This window comes from Theropithecus gelada, chromosome 11 (genome assembly GCF_003255815.1).
Source record: "Theropithecus gelada isolate Dixy chromosome 11, Tgel_1.0, whole genome shotgun sequence".
Taxonomy (NCBI): domain Eukaryota; kingdom Metazoa; phylum Chordata; class Mammalia; order Primates; family Cercopithecidae; genus Theropithecus; species Theropithecus gelada.
The window spans coordinates 115,340,472-115,362,743 of record NC_037679.1 but is presented as its reverse complement, the minus strand read 5'-3'; the positions used below and the strand labels follow the sequence as shown (position 1 = coordinate 115,362,743).

At 37.5% G+C, this 22,272-nt stretch overlaps 1 protein-coding gene across 4 annotated transcripts in view; it reads left to right on the top strand.

The window, feature by feature from the left end:
• Positions 1–22,272, top strand: part of SLCO1A2 (solute carrier organic anion transporter family member 1A2) — a 138,408-nt gene that overhangs the window by 88,980 nt on the left and 27,156 nt on the right. For 2 of the 4 annotated variants that reach the window (XM_025401670.1, XM_025401669.1), the window contains exons 3-8: positions 241–382; positions 12,676–12,782; positions 15,120–15,266; positions 18,442–18,540; positions 19,153–19,374; positions 22,010–22,174. In XM_025401670.1, the coding sequence (XP_025257455.1) occupies positions 12,737–12,782; positions 15,120–15,266; positions 18,442–18,540; positions 19,153–19,374; positions 22,010–22,174 (679 nt within the window). In that variant the 5' untranslated portion in view covers positions 241–382; positions 12,676–12,736. Of the gene's footprint in view, positions 1–240; positions 383–4,827; positions 4,961–12,675; positions 12,783–15,119; positions 15,267–18,441; positions 18,541–19,152; positions 19,375–22,009; positions 22,175–22,272 lie in introns of all 4 variants that reach the window. The other 2 variants (XM_025401667.1, XM_025401668.1) reach the window with 2 other exon arrangements.

Sequence of the window (22,272 nt, the reverse complement as noted above, 5' to 3'; positions counted from 1 at the left end):
TATGCTTATACAATATTGAGGCTGCAACTGCCTACAAAATTAGTCTCACTTTGAGTTTTCAGAGATAAATCACAGTATGACAGACAAGGGGAACAGACTACATTTTACAGTTTCTTGCAAATTCAAAGGTTACTTAAGTTGGAGACAATCAGTCTTATGGTGGAAGGCATTTTGTCAACAGACGGCAAGTATACAATTTAAAAATAAATTTTTCTATGTTTTCTTATATTTTTTTCCTAGATGTTTCTGTTGGCAATAACATGTGCATTTGTATCCAAAACCCTATCTGGATCTTATATGAATTCCATGCTCACACAAATAGAGAGACAATTCAACATCCCAACATCTCTAGTTGGATTTATTAATGGAAGCTTTGAGATTGGTAATGAATTATTTTTGCATTTCTTCTTTTTGTATTTTGTCTTATCTATGGAGCATGTCTGAATTTTATTCTTATTTGCTGTTTTAGGTCATTTAATCTGACTGAGTTGGATGTTTTCTAAAACTGATTGATTAGCTAAGCTCAGAATATACTTGGAAATAATTCATTTAAATATTACCTAGTATTAACACCTAAATATTGCCACATATCTCACCATTGTTCTTTTTAGTCTAATAGTTTTTAGTTATGTAGCACGAGTAGCAGAGTATTTATAGTATTTATATTTAAATCTATCATTTGATAACCCTAAGGGAAACTAAGGGCTCCATCTTTGTATTTAGAAGATACAAAGGTAGAAGACGGCCAGGCACGGTGACTCATGCTTGTAATCCCAGCACTTTGGGAGGCCGAGATGGGCGATCATGAGGTCAGGAGATCGAGACCATCCTGGCTAACATGATGAAGCCCCGTCTCTGCTAAAAACACCAAAAAATTAGCTGGACAAGGTGGCGGGCACCTGTGGTCCCAGCTGCTCGGGAGGCTGAGGCAGGAGAATGGTGTGAACCTGGGAGGCAGAGCTTGCAGTGAACCGAGATTGCCATAGAACTCCAGTCTGGGTGACAGAGTGAGACTCCGTCTCAAACACAAACAAACAACAACAACAAAAACAAAGGTGGAAGACCTAGAAGATGTAGAAGATATTGTTGGAGACCAAGGAAATTGCCTTACAAATGAAAATGCAAATATTTTTCTGCTATTTGGTCTGGGAGGTTAACAATTTTTTTTTCCAAGTACAGAGAGAAGAAAAGATTGCTTTTATATCTCTCTGAATTTATTTCAGAGGCAGCCTCTAGGGAAGAATAAAGTCTACTCGTAGATTCTGATTTTTGTGGATGACTGGGAATATGTGACCACAGAGAGGGAGAATGAGGGAAAGAAGGATTTCTTCCATGAAAAAAGTTATATAGAAATATGAGTGTCACTCTTTTCTAGTTTTGTAATAGCTTCCACTTTCTTCAAGGTGATAATTGCCTTTAATATAAATATATTTAAAAAATCAGGATTGAGGAGAAGCAAAACTGAAATAAGTGATTCTTGATCTTATCTACTAGTGTTCAGCTCCCTTAGATCTTACCCTGTATCTCCTGTGTGCTGATCCCAGTGAGAGAGTTAGAACTAACTCCATGTAGAGCCCACAAATTGACTCAGTTCATAATCTAACGGAAGGTAGAGATGCAGATAATGATAACATTAATTGAATGAAGTAAGTTTGGTAGCGTAAATATATACAAGGTCTTACAGGAACAGAAGAAACATAGACTCATTTAGGGAAGACAGACTCTCAGAGGTTGACTAAAAGTTTTCTAGGAGAAGAAACGAGGTTAAGCAAATGTGAAGAAAATTCCAGTAGAAGAAGCCTAAGAACGACGCAGCGTAATAGACTATGTGAGGAGCAACATTTAGCTTGATAACATTGACTAGCCAAGATAAAATTGGAAAGGATTAGGATGGGAGCCTGGAGAAATGGGCGGGGGTGAGAAATGGGTTAATGAGAGCTTTGTGTGCCTGCTATGGCATTTACCTTTTAATCCTCTAGATGAGGGAGTGTCACTGAGGGTTGGAAGGGGTTATTTTTTTTTTTTTATTTTTTTTTTTTTTGAGACGGAGTCTCGCTCTGTCGCCCAGGCTGGAGTGCAGTGGCGCGATCTCGGCTCACTGCAAGCTCCGCCTCCCGGGTTCACGCCATTCTCCTGCCTCAGCCTCCCGAGTAGCTGGGACTACAGGCGCCCGCCACCTCGCCCGGCTAATTTTTTTGTATTCTTTTTTAGTAGAGACGGGGTTTCACCGTGTTAGCCAGGATGGTCTCGATCTCCTGACCTCGTGATCCACCCGTCTGGGCCTCCCAAAGTGCTGGGATTACAGGCTTGAGCCACCGCGCCCGGCCTGGAAGGGGTTATTAACCTTTCTGTGTCAAGGACTCTTTTAGCATTGTAACACCGTATGATCCTGGAATAATAATTTTAATTGCACAACAACTACATGGGTGCAAAGGAAGCTAGTTATATTGAAGTAGAATGATCAAAATATTAAAACAAATTTTTATATAGTAATATTTATACTTTTAATCAACCCATTAAATTAAAAAGTTACTAATTTTAAAGTAATTATTGTGTCAATATTTTAAATTGTTTGCAATGGCCATATTGTCATCTGAACATATCTGTAGCTTCTATTGCTGACCGTTGGTGACAATGTTCACTTTGCAGTTATGTGAGTCTGAAGCACTGGGGAACTATCTGGGCTGGAGCTATTGATTAGCAAGTAAGTAGGCGTTTGCTAAAACTAGAGAGAGAATTTATGAGGTTATTTAGGGAGAGGATATAGGGTGATAATTACAATGGACAAAGAATAGATCCTGAGCTGCACAACATTTAAGGTACAGGTAGAAGAAAAGGAGTCTATGACAATGTGAAAAGAAGGAATGGTCAGAGAAACAAGAGGGGGAACCAGGAGAAAATAGTATTATGAAAGACAAAGGAGTAGAAATTTGAAAAAAATAAAGCATTAGCAGTGTGAAAAGCATTAGAAGTATCCAGTTAGATAAGAATGAAGAACGATTCCCTGGGTTGCATAATATGGAGATAACTGATGGTCTTTGCCAGGGCACTAGCAAATTTAGAAGCTAGGGAGCAGTGAAGGTAGGAGCGATGTTAGGGGATTAGGGAGGGGGAAAAGTGGAATCTATGAATATGGATGAATGTTCTGGGAAGTTTGGAGAGAAACTGGAGAATATGTGTAGGCTAAAGTCTAGTTGAGAGAGAGACTTAAAATATATATGAGAGATTTTAATTACTAGAGTAAGTGGCTGAAGAAAATGGCAGTGCCCTGATGATGTGTTTAGTGTCAGATGGTAAGATGGGCACTCCAACCTCTCAAACTGAAGGAAGGTGGTAAGGCCTTCAGGTGGAAAACTCAAATGCCTTCATGTTCGATTGCCCCAAATTTCTTGATAACGTAGAAAATATTAACAATTTCTACCACTAGTGGGTGGTGATAGATAGCTTGAGGAGAATGATGAAGATTAGAAATAGTGTGAAATTTATAAATGCCAATAAACATATCACTTAGCTTACATTTCCCCAGTCAGTTTTACAGGCAGCATTCTCCATACCTTTGAAAAAAATTACTTACCTTTTCCCATGCTTTCTCATTGCAATTATTTCCTGACAGAGCAAGGCAGTTTAAAACACGAACTCACTCTTACATGAAGAAGGAAAGTTCTTCCTTTCTTCTCCTTTCAAAAAATAGATATGAATTTCAAACAGTGGCCTCTGGAGACACTCCCTTCAACACGGGTGGCTTTGGCGATACATTTTAGAAACCTAGAGAGGTCAATGTGGCTGATATAGTTATTGGGGTGGGGCACTCTCCATTTAAAATAATGTACAAATGGACGTATATTCTACATACAGGGCAGACTAGAGAAAAATATAGATGGAAAGAAAAGTTTTCAAAATATACACCACTTAGAAGATTATTAACTCCTTGAGGAAAAAAATTTTTGAAATTTTTATAATCTTGAGTCATTGCAGAGGCATTCTTTATATATAGTGGGAGCAAGGTTGATATTATTTACTGAATTAAAAAATGTATGGTTGGCAAAAAACTTACTCATATATTTGTTTATTTCAAATCTTTACTCCACACTCTTCAAGGATCTGTCCATCAGATGGGCCTTCCCCCATTACTTTCTTTATTCTAAAGCTTCATCCTAAGACATGGGGATACATTTTTCATTGCCATTTTTATTCCTCAAATCCAGACTCACTGAAGACCTGGTAGAAGGCGGGGGTGGGGGGGGGGTCTACTAATTTTTACTTAACTACATTGTCTGATCTAGGGAAAGAAGTAGAAAAAAAAATAGATCCTTGTCTTGGTCATGTTGACCAAAATGAAGGTATTTTTAAATAATGAGTTACAAAACACTCAGCTATCTAAATTTGACTTCTGCTTCTCTTTCTGGGCATAGGAAAACATGATAATGTTCTATGGAGTAGGCACTGAGAGAGAGGCCAGAGGTCACATGCAGGCTGACACCTTCTTTTGCACCTCATTTCCCAAGTCTAGATAGTCATAAATAGAGCCTTTCAAATTTCCCATAACCATTCTTTAGTCCCTTTCACTGGCTTCTCTTCTTCTCCCCTCCATAAATGTTGGTGTTTCAGAGATATCTGTTTCTGTATCTGCCTACATTGCAAAACAGAACCTTTCTTCGGGGCAGGGATTGTGTTATATTTGTTTATTATTTAATACAACCCCAGCACAAATCCCAGTATTTAAGACAGTTGTTATGCAGTAAACGCTAGAATGTAAATGATCAGGTGAGGCTGTTAATTAAGACTTTGTTCATACTTTTTAAAATGATTATTCTCAATTTTTCCTAGGAAATCTTTTGTTGATTATATTTGTGAGTTATTTTGGAACCAAACTGCATAGACCTATAATGATTGGCATTGGATGTGTGGTTATGGGCTTAGGCTGTTTCTTAAAATCACTACCTCATTTCCTCATGAACCAGTAAGTATTCCAGTCTGATAATTTTGGGTGGTCAAATTTCACTTGCAGGAAATGAAGCTCGCACTATCCTCTCAAGGAGCAATGCTTTCCAACAGCATAGAGCACTGTAATGGGAAGGGGAAGACGCACATTCTGTTCCATCTGTCTATTCGGTGCTTTTGGCTGCCTCACTTCCACTTACGTAGTCAATTTTGTCAGTTTACACAATGGGGATTTGACACCTTTTCTTGTGGAGTTGAGTCTGGTGAAAAGATTCTCAGGACCGGTCAAAACTTGGGATTATTCCCTTCTCAGGACCATGTAAATACTTCTAATTATAATGAGGTTCTGCTTAATTGCAGGTCACCAAGGGACAGACCAGTCTGAAGATTGATTTTTTCTTTTAATTTTTACAAAAGTAACTATGTACAAAGTCATAAAAATAGAAACTATACAAAAAGGCTGATATTGACAAAAAGTTCTCCCTTGTCACTTATTACTGCTTTCCAGAGGCAAGCACTTACAACTTTTAGCTCTTTCTTCTATTTGCTTCCAATTTCTTTTTTTTTTTTTTTTCTGTTTTTATTATTTATTTAGTTTTTTGAGACAGAGTCTCTCTCGCTCTGTCACCCAGGCTGGAGAGCAGTGGTGTGATCTCGGGTCACTGCAAACTCTGCCTCCAGGGTTCAAGCAATTCTCCTGCCTCAAGCCTCCCGAGTAGCTGGGACTACACGTACGCGCCACCATGCCTGGCTAATTTTTTGTATTTTTAGTAGAGATGGGGGTTTCACTGTGTTAGCCAGGAAGGTCTCGATCTCCTAACCTCCTGAACTGCCTGCCTTGGCCTCTGTTTTTATTTTTGTTGAGATAGTCTCACTCACTCTGTTGCCCAGGCTGGAGTGCAGTGGCGCCATCTCCCGGCTCACTGCAACCTCTGCCTCCCGGGTTCAAGTGATTTTCCTGCCTCAGCCTCCTGAGTAGCTGGGATTATAGGTGTGTGCCACTACACTCAGTTAATTTTTGTATTTTTAGTAAAGATAGGGTTTCCCCAAATTGGCCAGGCTGGTCTGGAACTCCTGGGTTCAAGCAGTCCACCCACCTCAGCCTCCCAAAATGAGGGATTACAGGCGTGAGCCACCTGGCCCAGCCTTGCCTCCTTATTTCTAAATAAATGTTATTCTATTAGTTTTGAATCCTGGCATACCCTGCTTTATTGCATTTCACTTTATTGCACTTTGCAGATATTGCATTTTTCACAAATTGAAGGTTTATGGCAACCCTATGTTGAGGATTAGAATCATTTTTCCAATAGCATGTGCTCACTTTGTGTCTGGGTCACATTTGATAATTCTTGCAATATTTCAAACTTTTGCATTATTACTGTTATCTGTTATGGTGATCTGTGATTAGTGATCATTGATATTACTAATGTAATTGTTTTGATGTGCCACTAACTTATGCCCATTTAAGATGGTGATTTATTTATTTATTTATGTATTTTTTTTTTTTTTAGAGCTATGGTGTCGCCCAAGGTAGGGTGTAGTAATGTGATCTCACTCACTATAGCTTCGACCTCCACAGGCTCAGGTGATCCTCTCACCTCAGCCTCTCGAGTGGCTGAAACTATAGGCACGTGCCACCATGCCTGGCTAATTTTTGTATTTTCTTTTTTTTTTGGTAGAGACAGGATTTTGCCATATTGCCCTGGCTGGTCCTGAACTCCCGGGTTCAAGCAATCTGCCTGCCTCAGACTCTCAAAATGTTGGGATTACAGGCGTGAGCCACTGTGCCAGTCTTAGGATGGTGAACGTTATCAATAAAATGTTGCGTGTGTTCTGACTGCTCCACTGACCAGCCATTGCCCCATTTTTTGCCCTCTCCTTGGGCCCGCTTATTCTCCTAGATACAAAAATATTGAAATTAGGCCAATTATTACAATAACTCTATTGTGGCCTCCAGGTGTTCAAGTGAAAGGAAGAGTTGCACATCTCTCACTTTAAATCAAAAGCTAGAAATGATTAAGCTCAGCGAGGAGGGCAAGTTGAAAGCCAAGAGAGGCCCAAAGCGAAGCCACTTGCACCAACTAGTTAACCAAGCTGTGAAAACAAAGAAAAAGTGCTATTTCAAGGAAGACACACATGATTAGAAAATGAAACAGTCTTATTGCTGAGATGGAGAAAGTCTGAATAGTCTGAACAGAAGATTAAGCCAGCCACAACATTCCCTTAATCCAAAAGAGCAAGGCTCTCTCTTCTATTCTGCGAAAGTTGAGAGATTAGGAAGCTGCAGAAGAAAATTTTTAAGCTAACAGAGGTGGATTCATGAGGTTTAAGGAAAGATCTTAGCTGTCTTCATAACATAAAAGTGCAAGGTGAAGCAGCAAGTGCTGATGGAGAAGCTACAGCAAGTTATCCAGAAGATCTAGCTAAGTTAATTGATGAACGTGGCTACACTAAATAACAGATTTGCAATGTGGATGAAACAGCCTCCTTCTTCCTTCTCCTCCTCCTCCTCCTCCTCCTCTCCTTCTCCTTCTCCTTCTCCCTCTCCCTCTCCCTCTCCTTCTCCTTCTCCTTCTCCTTCTCCTTCTCCTTCTCCTTCTCCTCCTTCTTCTTCTTCTTCGTCTCATGCTGTTGCTCAGGCTGGAATGCAGTGGCATGATCTCAGCTCACTGAAACCTTTGCCTCCTGGGTTCAAGCGATTCTCCTGCCTCAGCCTCCCAAGTAGCTAGGATTACAGGTGCCTACCACCACACCTGGCTAATTTTTGTATTTTTTGTAGTGACGGGATTTCACCACGTTGGCCATGCTGGTCCCAAACTCCTGACTTCAGGTGATCTGCCTGCCTTGGCCTCACAAAATGGAAACAGCCTTCTTTTGAAAGAAGATGCCACCTCGGACTTTCAGACATAGGGAGGAGAAGTCTTTTCAAAATATTACTGCTAATTGACATTCTAGGAGCTCTGATGGAGATGTACATGGAGATGAATGTTGTCTTCATGCCTGCTAACACAACATCCATTCTGTGGCCCATGAATCAGGAGTAATTTGGACTTTCAAGTCTTACTATTTAATACACACAGTTTGTAAGGATATTGCTGTTATAAATAGTGATTCTTCTGATGGATCTAAGTAACATAAATTGAAAACCTTCTCGAAAGAATTCACTATTCCACATTCCAATAGGAACAGGAGAGGAGGGCAAAATCTCAACATTAACAGGAATTTTGAAAAGTTGACTCAAAGCCTCTTGGATAACCCTGTGGGGTTCAAGATTTTAGTGAAGGAAGTCACAAGACTTTAGTGGAGAAAGTCAATGCAGATGTGGTGGAAAGAGCAAGAGAACTAGAATTTAAAATGGAATCTGAAGATGTGACTTAATTGCTTCAATCTCATAATAAAACTTGAATAAATGAAGATTTTTGTTTATGACCAACCAAATAATGTGGTTTCCTGTGATGGAATCTACTACTGATCAAGATGCTGTGAACACTGTTGAAATGACAGCTAATGTTTTAGAAGATTACACAAAGTTAGGTGATAAAGCTTGTAAGGATTGGTAGGTAGGGCTTGTAAGGATTGACTCCTGTTTTGGAAGAAGTTCTACTGTGGGTAAAATGCTATCAAACAGCATTATGTGTTGCTGGGCGCAGTGGCTCAGGCCTGTAATCCCAGCACTTTGGGAGGCCAAGGCGGGCGGACCACGAGGTCAGGAGATCAGGACATCCTGGCTAACACGGTCAAACCCCATCTCTACTAAAAATACAAAAAAATTAGCCGGGCGTGGTGGCGGGCGCCTGTAGTCCCAGCTACTGGGGAGGCTCAGGCACGAGAATGGTGTGAACCTGGGGTGAACCCAGGAGGCGGAGCTTGTAGTGAGCCGAGATTGCACCACTGCACTCCAGCCTGGGCGACAGAGCGAGACTCCGTCTCAAAAACACACAAACAAACAACAACAACAAAACAGCATTGTGTGCTACAGAAAAAACTTTTGTGAAAGGATCAGTTGACACAGGAAACTTCATCGTTGTCTTATTTTAAGAAATTTCCACAGCCCCCCCACAACCTGCAATAGCCACTACCCTGAACAGCCAGCAGCCATCAACATGGAGGCTAAAGCCTCTACCAGCAAAATGATTATGACTTTCTGAAGGCTCAGATGATTGTTAGCATCTTTTAGCAATAAAGCATTTTAAATTAATGTGTATACATTGTGTTTCAGACATAATGCTGTTGCACACTTAATAGGCTACAATATAGTGCAAACATAACTTTTATATGCATTAGAAAATTAAAAAATTCATGTGGTATTCACTTTATTGGGGCAATCTGGAACCAAAAGTGCAATGTCTCTGAGGTATGCCCATACATTAGTGTTACACAATATGTATTGAATTCCTACCATAAAATCATTTTTACTATTTACGTTTGTATAATTATGTAAATCTTTTTTACCATTGAACCATGCGCTTATCATTCTTTACTTATATGACTTTTTATTTGCTCTAGATTTAATAATTACTTCATTTTATCATATGGTTAGCTTTCTTTGTATTGTTCACTGATTCATCACCAAATTCTCCACTGGTAGGGCAAATGTCTACTCAATATTCTTATCTCATATCATAGAGTTTGATTTTTGTCTTGGAGATTCCTCACATATCACTTTCAATTCTCCATCTGCAATCTGAACTTGGAATTCTCTAGACCTGCTGCATTGCTGTTTCTGTGGAATTTTCCCTCATCATTATCCTTGAGACTATGCTTTTTTGCTGTTTCATACATTCAGTTATTCATTTTCTGGATGTCCTGTCTCCTGCTTTCCTCTTTCCTCTTCACTTGTTTTTGTGAAGACAATAATCTAATAGCTTTCCAAGGAAGTGTACAAGGGAAGTATAAAATGTAAGACTTTGTACATCTGAAAATATTCCTATTTTACTCCCACATTTGATTGTTACTTTGGCTAGGATAAAATTCTAGATTGGAAATATTTTCCCTAGGGATTTTGAAGACATTTTCCCAATGCTTTCCAGCTCTATCTAACACTTGTAATCAACACTTGACACAGGAAGCCTGTAATCAACTGTTATTACTCAGAATCCTATGCCATTCTAATCTCTGTGATCAGCTTTCTTTCAGTGGAAACTATTGGAATTTTCTTTTAAGCTCGAAGTCCAAAATTCATGATAATTGTGTTGGTATAAATCTGTCTCCTGGCCGGGCGCGGTGGCTCACGCCTGTAATCCCAGCTCTCAGGGAGGCAGAGGCGGGAGGATAGCTTGAGCCCAGGAGTTCGAGACCTGCCTGGGTAATATAGCGAGACCCCGTTCTCCACAAAAAGGAAAAAAAAAAAAAAAAAAGAAAAAGACAAAAAAAATCTGTCTCCTCCATTGTGTCAGGAGCCTTCAATCTGGGCATTTGGAAAAGTTACTTTTGTTATTTCTTTGATAATATCTCCCCTTTACATTCTCTCATAACATTGTTTTCTCTTCCTAGATCTTCTATTACTTGAATATTGGACATCCTGTATTAACCTTATGTTTTGTCATCTTTTATCCCTAATTTTTTGTCGTCTTGTCTTGTTAGTTTCTGGGAGATTTAACTTTATTTTCCATGCCTTTGAATGACTTTCTAGCTTATGCTACCACATTTCTAATTTTCAAGGGCTCTTGTTCTTTGAATGTCCCTTTTGAAGGAACATCTTATTGTTCTTTCAAGAATGCATTATCTCTTCCCATCTAAATTTTGTTCATTTTTCTTCTTGTTCTCTGGCACCTCCAAGTGTACCGTTTTTGTTTGTTTGTTTGTTTGTAGCTGTCTTTACTGTTACAGACTTCTTTCATATATCTGGTGGTCTTTTGTTATCTATTCACACTTAAGAGGGAGGAATAACAACAACAAGAAGCCAGCTGGAAGTTCTGTATACATGTGTAGGACTTGGCTAAAGGAGGACTTCTTTGTAGAGTCATTGAGCAGGGACTGGCTGTTTTGCAGATGGCTCAGAATTGGACATAACCTGTTATCCTAGACAGGGATTCTTCAATCTGTTGCTTGGGAGGTAGAAGCTTAGCTACCAGCCAAATGCAAGTGGGAATCTCACTGTTTAATATGTAGATATGTAGTTTTTTAAACTTAATACCCCCAATTTTTTTGTATTGCCTTTCTATGCTCAACGTGCCTCTCCAGACTCTGGAGTCAATGAACATTTTCAGTTGGAATGGCAGGGAATGTCTCTGGAAGTTTAATGTTTCTTAAACACACTTTAAACCAAAGTGTTTGCACTCTTCTGTGTTTTGGACCATACTCACTTTTGCACTTAAGTATCTTGCCTGAATGTTCCTGGGCTTTGCAGCATTGCTTTCTTGCAGGCACTTACAGTTGCACTTCTCATATCTTCTATTTCAGTGACCACTCAGTTACCTGCTTTTCCATTTTCAAAATCATGTTTTGAGCTCTCTTTTATTGTAAAATTCTCTACTCTTTTTTCCTTGTGGAATTATGCCTTTTTCTATTCTGTTTGAAAATCTGTTTACTGTCATTTTGCTGATGCTTTGGGAATGAATAGACTTTGAGTTATTGGATTTTTAGTGGATAAATTAACAAAATATATTTTCTCTTTTAAAGTATTTTTGAAGGGATCAGAGTTTCTAAGCAGAGTCTTTCCTTTTCTTTTATTTCTTAGCCTATCCAAAACAATGTTAAGTAACATTCAGCTACTATTTACATTTCTTTCTACCACCTGCCAAAGGTGTTATTTCCTTGCGGTTGTCCTGTCTCATAGGATTAAAGCCTTTGTCTATAGTTCACAGTCAAACTCTTTGGGCATCACTGAACAATTGTTGTAAAGGGAAGGTATTTTGAGACTTCTTATTATATCCTATAGCACAGAAATTAAGACTATCAGTGGCATCCAAGCATAACACTCTAGCTTTTGTGCAACTCAGAAGGGCAAGTTTTCTTCTGGCTACCTTATCTGATAGAAACACAGAAAACAATCCAGCATTATTTCTAACAGAGACTTCATTGAATATACTTTTTTTTTTTTCCATTCTTGCAGCACGTAATTTACTTTCCGAGGAAAAGCATGTGGATCTTGTGCTAATTTGCTTAAATTAAATGGTCATAGTTTATTAATCCATTTGTTCTTATGAGAAGAGAAAAAGTCATTACACTATGTGTCATGGTGATTGAGATTCTCTTAAGGCCCCTCATTATGATGGACAAATATTTTGTTTTTCTTAGAGGTTTATGAAACGCATGGAGGAATTATTGTAGGATCTCTCAGAAACTGGAGGTTTTGCTTCTTCTGAGCAAACTTTAGAGAATGCCAAGTTGAAGACTTGTTTTGTTGTGTTATTCCTTCCAAAGCATTTATCTTCTTAATTATACATTATTAAATCTCACATTTTTTAAAGTTTGTGTTCCTTATCTCATAATAATTATTTCCAGGAAATGATAACCTAAAAATCAAAGAAGGTTTATATTTGATAATCTAAAGGTAGATCATCCACAGGCAGATTATTGAAAGCTAAGTGTAAAAAGATTGTACATTTACAGAAAGTGGCAAGTTTTTTGATGATATTAACTTGTGATAACTTGGATGCCAACGATGAAAAGACATTTTTGCTGGATTTAAATGTTGTGTTGTATGGGAAGCAGAAGGTAACAATCTGTACATTGCCCACATTGTCCTCATTACTTCCTTAAAATAAACATATTTTCCCTGTGTTTATGCAGATATGAATATGAATCTACAGTTTCAGTTTCAGGCAACTTGTCCTCAAACAGTTTCTTGTGTATGGAAAATGGAACCCAGATTTTAAGACCAACGCAGGATCCATCAGGTTGTCTACCTCATTGTATTGATTTTTGTTCAGCGAACGTATAACTGAACACTTTCTGCTGAGGGGCCTGAGTGAGATATTGCTTGAGTAAGATAATTAAACAAGGATATATTCTCTCTCCAGGAACTTCCAAAGGAGTTACAATGGGGAATAAAAATAGCTAATAATAAAGAATGTTATTTTTCTTATATTTGAATGTATTTATTAAGAGTTCCTTGTTGATTTATTAACATGGTTATTTAACAATCAGTCAGAGGGCCCGGTGCCTTTACTCCCAAAGTAATCCCAGCACTTTGGGAGACTGAGATGGATGGATCACCTGAGGTCAGAAGTTCGAGACCAGTCTGGGCAACATGGGGAAACCTCACTCTATTAAAAAATACAAAAATTAGCCAGGCATGGTAGTGGGCACCTGTAATCCCAGCTACTCAGGAGGCCGAGGCAGGAGAATCGCTTGAACCCAGGAGGCGGAGGATGCAGTGATCCAAGATTGCGCCATTGCACTCCAGCCTGGGCAACAGAGTGAGACTTTCCTCCCCCCCCCCAAAAAAAAAGAGTCAAAGACATCTATCCAAGGATCACTGTCAAGTTCATTCCACAGAGGAAAATGTCTTAAAAGGACAGATTTATGCTGATGATTTGGTGTATATGATTATGTAAATAGGAACTAGAGGCAGAAACAAAGTTCAAGAGATTTGTGTTCTATAACTGATCTTTAATAGCAGGGAAAACAGGCAAGTACACTATAGTTCTGAATTACTCTATTTCCTTTCTATCGACTTAGGAACTTGTCTTTCTGCTCTTTTTTTTTTTTTCTCTACTGGAGATAGTGCTTTAAAATTCTACACAATAGTAGTACTTCTTTCAGCTGCCGATAGCTCTAGGCACCAATGTATTGACTTCTGCCCCTTCTCTCCCTTCTGCTATGAGACTTGTATAATCTTCTGGTTATACTTGGTCTGGAGATGACTCTGATGACTCAACATTTTTATGGGGACATTTTTATTCTGGATTCATGTTCATGGAAGTTGCGGTAGTCCACAAGGGTGGGAATTTCATGACCATCATTGAATCAGGAAACCAAAACAGTTTCAAAAAGTTGAAAAATATCTGTCTCAGAAGAAGCCAAAGAAGCCCCGTGGGGGAAACAAAGGAAAACAGTGATATTAACAGTGGCTTGTGTTCTCTTCCTGCGCTGGCTATTGCCAAAGGCTGACCCAGGTGCTAGTCGGCTTCATTGTGGATATAGCAAAACCTTCCCATTCTGGCACATCTCCAGGAAGGTGGATTGATGCTTTCGATTTTGCCCTAGAATAGGCCTAGAGTTTGCCTGTGATCTGTAGACACAAATCACTTTGCGCATCACACAAAAAATCTGAATATCCAGAAATAGAGACTATTATTTTCTGACTGGAAATAACAGAGAGATAGCGCTCACAAGAAATTCCTGGAGCCAGCTGTGGTCAGGACCTCACAGTCTCACCTGGCCAATTTACAGGAGGTGAAGAGTGCATTGACCTTCACTTCCCTGAAAACGGGACTCCACAGAGCTTCCTCCCAGCTTATCAGCTATTTCAGCCTAGAACATAGATGGCAAAGAGATTGACATAATTCTTCAGAGATCTCCCTATCTTTCTCACTTTCTATTCCCTTTGGTCTAGTCTTGGTTACTGTACTAAGTAGCTGTGTCTCCACGGATTGGGGTGGATTTCTGTATTGAAAGTTATTTGGTTGTTACAGTATACAACATGCTCTGTAGAGAACCTATGATGAATACCCAGTTAAATATTTTTAGTTTCTATGAAATAATTAGAGCTGTAGAGAATTCACGCTTTAGCGAAGTTTTGTTTAAATCTTATAAATATAGTACAAATTCTAGAGAAAGATATTTTTGTGTTTTTTGTCTCCCCAAAGTTGGATAGGAATGGGGAAGCACTTGTAGCAGCTGAATGAGTTCGGGAGTTGCTGAGAAACTGAATCTCTGTAGAGAATTAAAAAACCTTGATTTTTAATGTTTGCCAATTTCTGTGGTGTAACACTGCTATGAAACTACCAATGAGGTGTCACTGAACACCTCGGGAGGTGTGTATATTCATCTCTCCCAACTCAGTAGGAACTGGCTCCAGCATGTCACTTACACTTGCCCATACTCAAGTCCGCTGTCAGAAAATGCACTAGGGGTGCCCCAAGAAGTCATTGCTGGAATAGTAATATAAATCATTGACAAGGGGCCATCGTCATATAACTGCGAAATGCCTACAGAAAACATAGAATTAATATTACTGACACTTTATTGTCAATGTGCTAATGTCATGTCTTTTTTTTTTTTTAATGCAGAGTGTACAAAGGAAGTTAAATCATTAATGTGGATGTACGTCCTGGTAGGCAATATTGTACGTGGAATGGGCGAAACTCCCATCCTGCCTTTGGGTATTTCCTATATAGAAGATTTTGCCAAATCTGAAAATTCTCCTTTATATATTGGTAAGTTTTGAAAATCTACCTTAGCTTCTTTTCAGGGCAATAAGTTCCTTGAGGTTAGAAATGAGTTATACTTTTGTAGTCTCAGTGATTTCCACAATGATGAGTGGAGTGTCTTGGCACAGTTGGCCTTTCATAAAAGTTTGTTGAATGGAGATGAGATATGCTAAATGACAATGAGCTACTTTGTTAATAAATCTACTTTCTACTATTGGAAATACCACAAATCTAGTGCTCCTGGAGGTGACCCTTTCATTTGCTTTGCACCACACTATATCCAATGTGTTAAGAGACTTACCAATGTTTTCTCTAAAATGTTCCATGCATTCAAAACCTTTCTCACTATTTTCACTACCTCTGTTTTTGTTGAGGTTCTCATTACTTTGTCTGTAGGTTCTCTTTATTAATTATTTTCTCTTCGGTATTTTCTTTTCTCAGTTTTTAAGAAACATTCCTGCAATATAGTTTTTCCCAAGCATTATTTTAATCATGTCTTCTCTACTATATTTATGACACATATAAGCTTCTCATTTATTAAATCTGATCTCTCCACTTATTACTCATGGCTCTGCATGACATTCACTTACTTAGTTTTCTATATAGTTTCTCTTCATCATGATCTCTCCATATAGTCAGGCTTCTTAATATTTTTCACAAATACGTCTTCATCTTTTTGTTTATGTTTCTTGAAATTACCATTTTAAAATCCATGTAGGTCACCTGGCACAATAGCCAACTTAAGACCCACTTTCTTGTGCTGCCTTCCAATCTCTGAAATATTCTTAATTTATTATGCATGGCTTGCTTATATGTTTTGTTATTCTATCAATAGTTGGTCATAAACTCATAACATTTAGTATAGGGACATTTGCCATTAATGTATGTAGGCATATCTTTTAAAAACTAGAAAAGTCAAAGAGGCTGAGAGAAGATGGAAATGATTTATACATAAGATGGATGAAAATATTGAGGAATTATTAATCCAAGTGACTTTTGACACATTTTGGCAACTCACTAATTTTGCCATAATCTTTTCCAGTGATTTTCTATTCAGTCCTTTTAACTTCCTTCACACACTTATATTAAAAGAATGCAAATACTCTCCTACAATAAATTAACAAACACCTTGCTATGATGTCTATTTCTTTATTCAACAAATACTAGGGTGTATTATATATAAACATAGCTGTGATGATCTCTAATACATATTAAAATGAGGATGATATGGTCCATATAAGGTTAGTATATAAAGAACTACATAATTATTAGTACTATATATATAGTGTGTGTATATATATGTATATACATATATAGTGTGTGTTCATGTGTGTATCCATAACCAAATAACTATAAATCAAATAGCTCTACACCAAGAAAACAGTTCCATGTATGGCTCTGGAGTTTAGAAGAGAACACAAAAGCTAGGTTAAAAGTTGGAGAATCGACCGGGTGTGGTGGCTCATGCCTGTAATCCCAGCACTTTGGGAGGCCGAGATGGACAAATCACCTGAGGTCAGGAGTTCAAGACCCACCTGATCAATATGATGAAACCCCGTCTCTACTAAAAATACAAAAATTAGCCGAGTGTGGTGGCATGCGCCTATAATCCCAGCTACTCGGGAGGCTAAGGCGGGCAGATCATCTGAAGTCAGGAGTTTGAGACCAACCTGCCAATACGATAAAACCCCATCTCTACTAAAAATACAAAAATTAGCCAGGTGTGGTGGGTGCCTGTAATCCCAGCTACTCGGGAGACTGAGACAGGAGAATCACTTGAACCCGGGAGGTGGAGGTTGCCGTGAGCTGAGAGCGTGCCACTGCACTCCAGCCTGAGCAACAAGAGCGAAACTCCGTCTCAAAAAAAAAAAAAATGTTCAAGAATTTTCTATAGAGAGGTAATAAATGAAATCAAGAGGGAGAAATGACGTTGCTGTGGAAGACCATATATATACTGAGAGATATAAAGATAATATACTGGGAAAGATTTCTACTTAGTAAATAGAATAGGAGAAAGGAAAATCAAAGAAGGAATAGTCATAAGAACACAATGAAACAATACATGTCTAGTTTAATGAAAGTCTTAGGAAGAAATGTGAAAATAATCTAGAAATGATTGGCCAACAATGTCAAATAACCTAGAAAGCTAGGAAGATGAAGACCAAAAGAGGGCACTAAATTAGTGACGAAGAGATCACTGGGGCTACCTGAGAGTATCTGGGGGAGAACGTAAAAGGATTTGAGTAAAGTGAGTGAGAGGTGAGGAAGTAGAGGCAGGGAGTATAGTGAAAGGAGAAAAAGCAGGGTGGATTTGAGATTTTGTAGAATCATTGGCTATGGGGAAATTGAACACGCACAAGAGAGGGAGTGTTTGGTAGAGCAAAACCTTAGAGAAGATAGAAGGGGTTGGAACCAAGAAGTTAGGTGTGTATAGGGTGGGTTCTCTATAGAACTGTGGAGAAGGCAGAGATAATAGGCAAAGCCAAATTTTGAAGTGAACAGGAAGAAAGTTGAAGAAGCTCGTGTCTGGATTTTCAGAGATCAGGGAAGGTTCAGCATAGGTTCTGAATTGTAGACAAGTGATGAGACAGCTGATGATGATATTTTAATAGATAAGAATTCAAATGAAGACGGATAGGACTGATGGAATAAAAATGTGGAAGAAAAGGAAGGAGAACATGATAAAATCAAAGAGTTGTGTATCATATAATAATAATGAGGACATAGCCAGAAGGAAGTTTCAAGTTGTAGATCTGAGAGTGAAACTTTTTTGAGGAATGTGCCATGAGAGATCCATTATAAGATGGTATTGCTTCAGAATTCCTCCCAAAACATGCCTGGGGGATGAATTAACAGGACCTTGGTTATATCATGACCTAGTCGATGGCATGATCCCAGCTGGGACTGCCTGTGCTGCTACAGCAAATCTCTACTTGTGACCCAACATGAAAGAGAATTTGGAGGCCAGGGAAAGTGGCTTTAAATTATGAGGCTTCTTTTTCAACATTTGCAGAAACAACTGTCACTTATATGTACATCAAGCTTAACTTTCATATAAATTATATATCTAGTCAAAAGTATCCAAGGCAAAAACATTCAATCTTCAGGCTTTTCATGGACCTAGAACTCTTTATGTGGGCATATAACTGTACTATAACCTTATACTTTTATATATTTCTAGGGCTTATAGAAACAGGAGCTATTATTGGTCCTTTGATTGGACTTTTGTTGGCATCGTTCTGTGCAAATGTTTATGTTGACACTGGATCTGTGAACACAGGTAATTCAATAAAATCTATTTGTACAGTGTCTAGAGTATACAAAGCATCTCAGGTATATTATCACATATAATCATGGCCTTACTTGACCTTCAATTTGATAAATGATCTCCACTTTAAAAGTGAGAAACTCTAGTGGAAGAATTTAAATAACTTTTCAAATATTCCAAACCAGAAAACAGTAGAGCAAAATAAAATGCTAATCTGACACAGAATCGCATGCTCTTTCTACTGCACTTCAACTGTATTTCTTGGTTTTACAAAATTTAGGCATGTAGGTTTGAATTTATTTCAATTAAGCAATCATTTATTGATGATGAGATAGAACTTGTAGCTGTTTAGTTAATACCTGCTTTTAAATCCCTTACATGATAGACAGATAACCAGCCTAATTTATTACTAGACAATATTATAACACCACATATTATTAGAAAAATTTTATCAGTGTCTGAATTGTAAGCCAATTTTATACTTGGTTAGGACCTGATAATTCTAATTTTAAGAATTTTCTATACAGAAAATACTGACTTAAGTATTAATACATACAGAAAATGTATTAATCTATACAGAAAATACTGACTTAAGCTAATAAAAGTGTGTATATTTCTTTACAGATGATCTGACCATAACTTCCACTGACACTCGTTGGGTTGGTGCATGGTGGTTTGGCTTTCTGATTTGTGCAGGAGTTAATGTGCTCACTGCCATTCCTTTTTTCTTTTTGCCCAAAACACTTCCAAAGGAAGGACTGGAGAATAATGCTGACATCATTAAAAATGAAAATGAAGACAAACAAAGAGAAGAGGACAAGAAAGAAAAATATGGAATCACTAAAGGCAAATATACATATTTTAAATACTATGAAATTGACCTTTTATTTCATGTAGATATGTCTGTATTTTAGTCTAACACTATGATATGCTATCCTGTGTTGAGACAATTTGTCATCAACAGTCACCAGTCAGTAATACCTAACTAGTCCTTTTCTTCCTATGGTACTACTTAAAAGAAATAATATAATTTGGAAGCTGAATTATTTCAGATTAGCATTCATGTAAACTTTTATGTCAGTCTTGGCACTCTCTCTCTCTCTCTCAGATATCTATATCTATATCTATATCTATATCTATATATCTCTATGTTCTCTGTAAAATGGGTTTTTTGAGCAAATGAGACTATATGTATATAGTCTCATATATATAGATATATATATCTATATATAGTCTCATTTGCTCAAAAAACCCATTTTTCAGAGAACATAGGTTGAATTGAAACAAAATGAACAAGCAAATTTAAACTAAGAACAAAAGTAGGAAAGAGTATACTCTGATCTTAATAGGTAGTATAGTTTTGTAACCAATGTGTTAGATTAATTATGAGCTTCCTGGAAGTTAAAGCAGAAAGAAAAAAAAAAAAAAAAAAAAAACATGATCAGTGACCCACCTCTCTATACTTGGTAGAGGGAAGAATAATTATAAATAATTTATAAAAAGAAATATAAATAATTTATAGAAAGAAATTATAATAAAAAGAAAAGAATAATTTATAAAAATTTATAAAAAGAAGCAGTTCTCCAAGGAAGAAATTGTAGAAAAAAATAAAAAATGATCATATGATGTATGATACAGGTAATATTGAGCCACATAGTGGTTTTCCAGCAAATGAAAGGGTAAATTTCATGTAACATTTTTTTTGGTACGGAACCTCAATAAAAGCTCAAAGCATAATTTATAGAAGGGTTTTCTGTGGGAAACTAAACTAAAAAAGCCTCAGTATTTAGTACTCAAGAGCACTGATGCTCAAACTTGGCTGCACATTGGAATCACCTAGGAAATTTTAAAACTGATTGATGCCTGGAAGTTCTGTAGTATTCCCAAAAGGTCTGATTTAGTTAGTGTGGATGTGTGGCCTGGGTATTGGAACTTAAAAATGTTTATTTGATGGATGGTGAGGGGCTCAGTTTTCTGTCAAATGGGGATAAATTATTGTTGTGGGAAGGTAAAAGACATTCTAGCACACATTATTATTAATACTGATACTAGTATTAGTACTTTTATTGTTGCCGTTGCTGTTTCTATCATCACTCATAAGTTACAATGTCAATTTGCAAGGAAATTTTCTTAACAATTATAAATTCTCTTAAATCACAATTGAGCATAATTTAATACATCTTGGGTCATTAGGAGCCAACTCAGAATCTTGCAAATTCTCAGAATCATTCTGATGATATTAAAAACTCTTCTTAAAGGATTGTTATGGACTGATAGACCTCTTGTGGTCTGCAAGATCAGTTCCATTTTCAAAATCAGGAAAGAGCTTAGCTTGTTGCAAGACATAGAAAACACACTTGTGCTTCTGAAACTCATCTATTAGGACAGGGATGTCAACAAACGTGGGTGACTTAAAAACCTTCAGAATCCGGACAATAACTCTCTCTCCTGTCAGGTACCCTATTCATAAATATAAATTTTATAATTATAACTCATTTGTTTGCATTAATCTGTGTGTCTTCCTCTTCTAAATTATTTATTTATTGAAATTTTGTTCCAGAATGAATTGTGAGCAGTTTATTAAGCAAACCAGGATTGTGCAAAATAAGAAAGTCAAGACAGAGAACATGTGGACAGGAAAAGTGAAAGGAAATTAAAAGTGAGAACTTGAGCCTGAATGGCAGCAGTGTGACCAAGAACATTTACAAGAGGCAGGCCACACATTACTAGAGGCAGGTCACACATTACTAGAGGCAGGCCACACATTTGGCTCTGTGCTTTTTCTAACAGGAATAATTTTTGATTAAATCATTTACATAGTCCTTAGAATGTACCAAAGGAATCAGCATTGCTGAGGGTGGGACCTGGATGTTGGTATTTTAAAAAATATCTCCAGGTAGATCTTGTTGAGAACCATTGGCAGAACCACTGAAACTGTTGTTCTGAGGAAGCAAAAAAAAAAAAATTCTGGATACTTGAGAACATTCATATCTCATTAATTCCCACATATATCTTTATTTCAAATGTTCAAGGAGTGATAAAATAAATATTTATGTGAAATCTTCTTCATCAACTTGATTTTCCTCCAGACATTACAGAACAGAACAAGCATCCTTCATTCTAATGAGCTGTAGAAAAAATAATATATTAATAGAAGAACAAAAGATTAGAAATAAAATGCTGTGGATGTAGACAATATTTTGGTCACTTAGTAGTTTTGCTTATTGATCTTTAAGACTCAATAGTGACTTATTGAGGGCTGTTCTGATCCCTACCCAGTCAGCTACATCACTGACTTCCGGAAGCCACCAAAACATTTCTATGACTTCAGCTTTCAAGAGGAAAAAGGAATTAACAAACACATACACATTACAAAATAGTAAAAAACATAATTTGTTGCGGCGGTGGATGTTTCAGGAAAAGCCAGTCACAAAACGCAAAGCCAAGTTCATTTGACACAGTTGTCATTCTTTCATTTCAGATTTTCTACCATTCATGAAAAGTCTTTCCTGCAATCCAATTTATATGCTTTTCATACTTATAAGTGTGATACAGTTCAACGCATTCGTTAACATGATCTCCTTCATGCCTAAATACATAGAACAGCAATATGGAAAATCATCTTCAGATGCAATCTTTCTAATAGGTATGTTTGTTTTTCTCTGCATTACTAGCACAATTTTTACCCCCATGAAATGGTGAATAGTGTGATGTAGCAAACATCTAAGGGTGTAGCAAACTCCT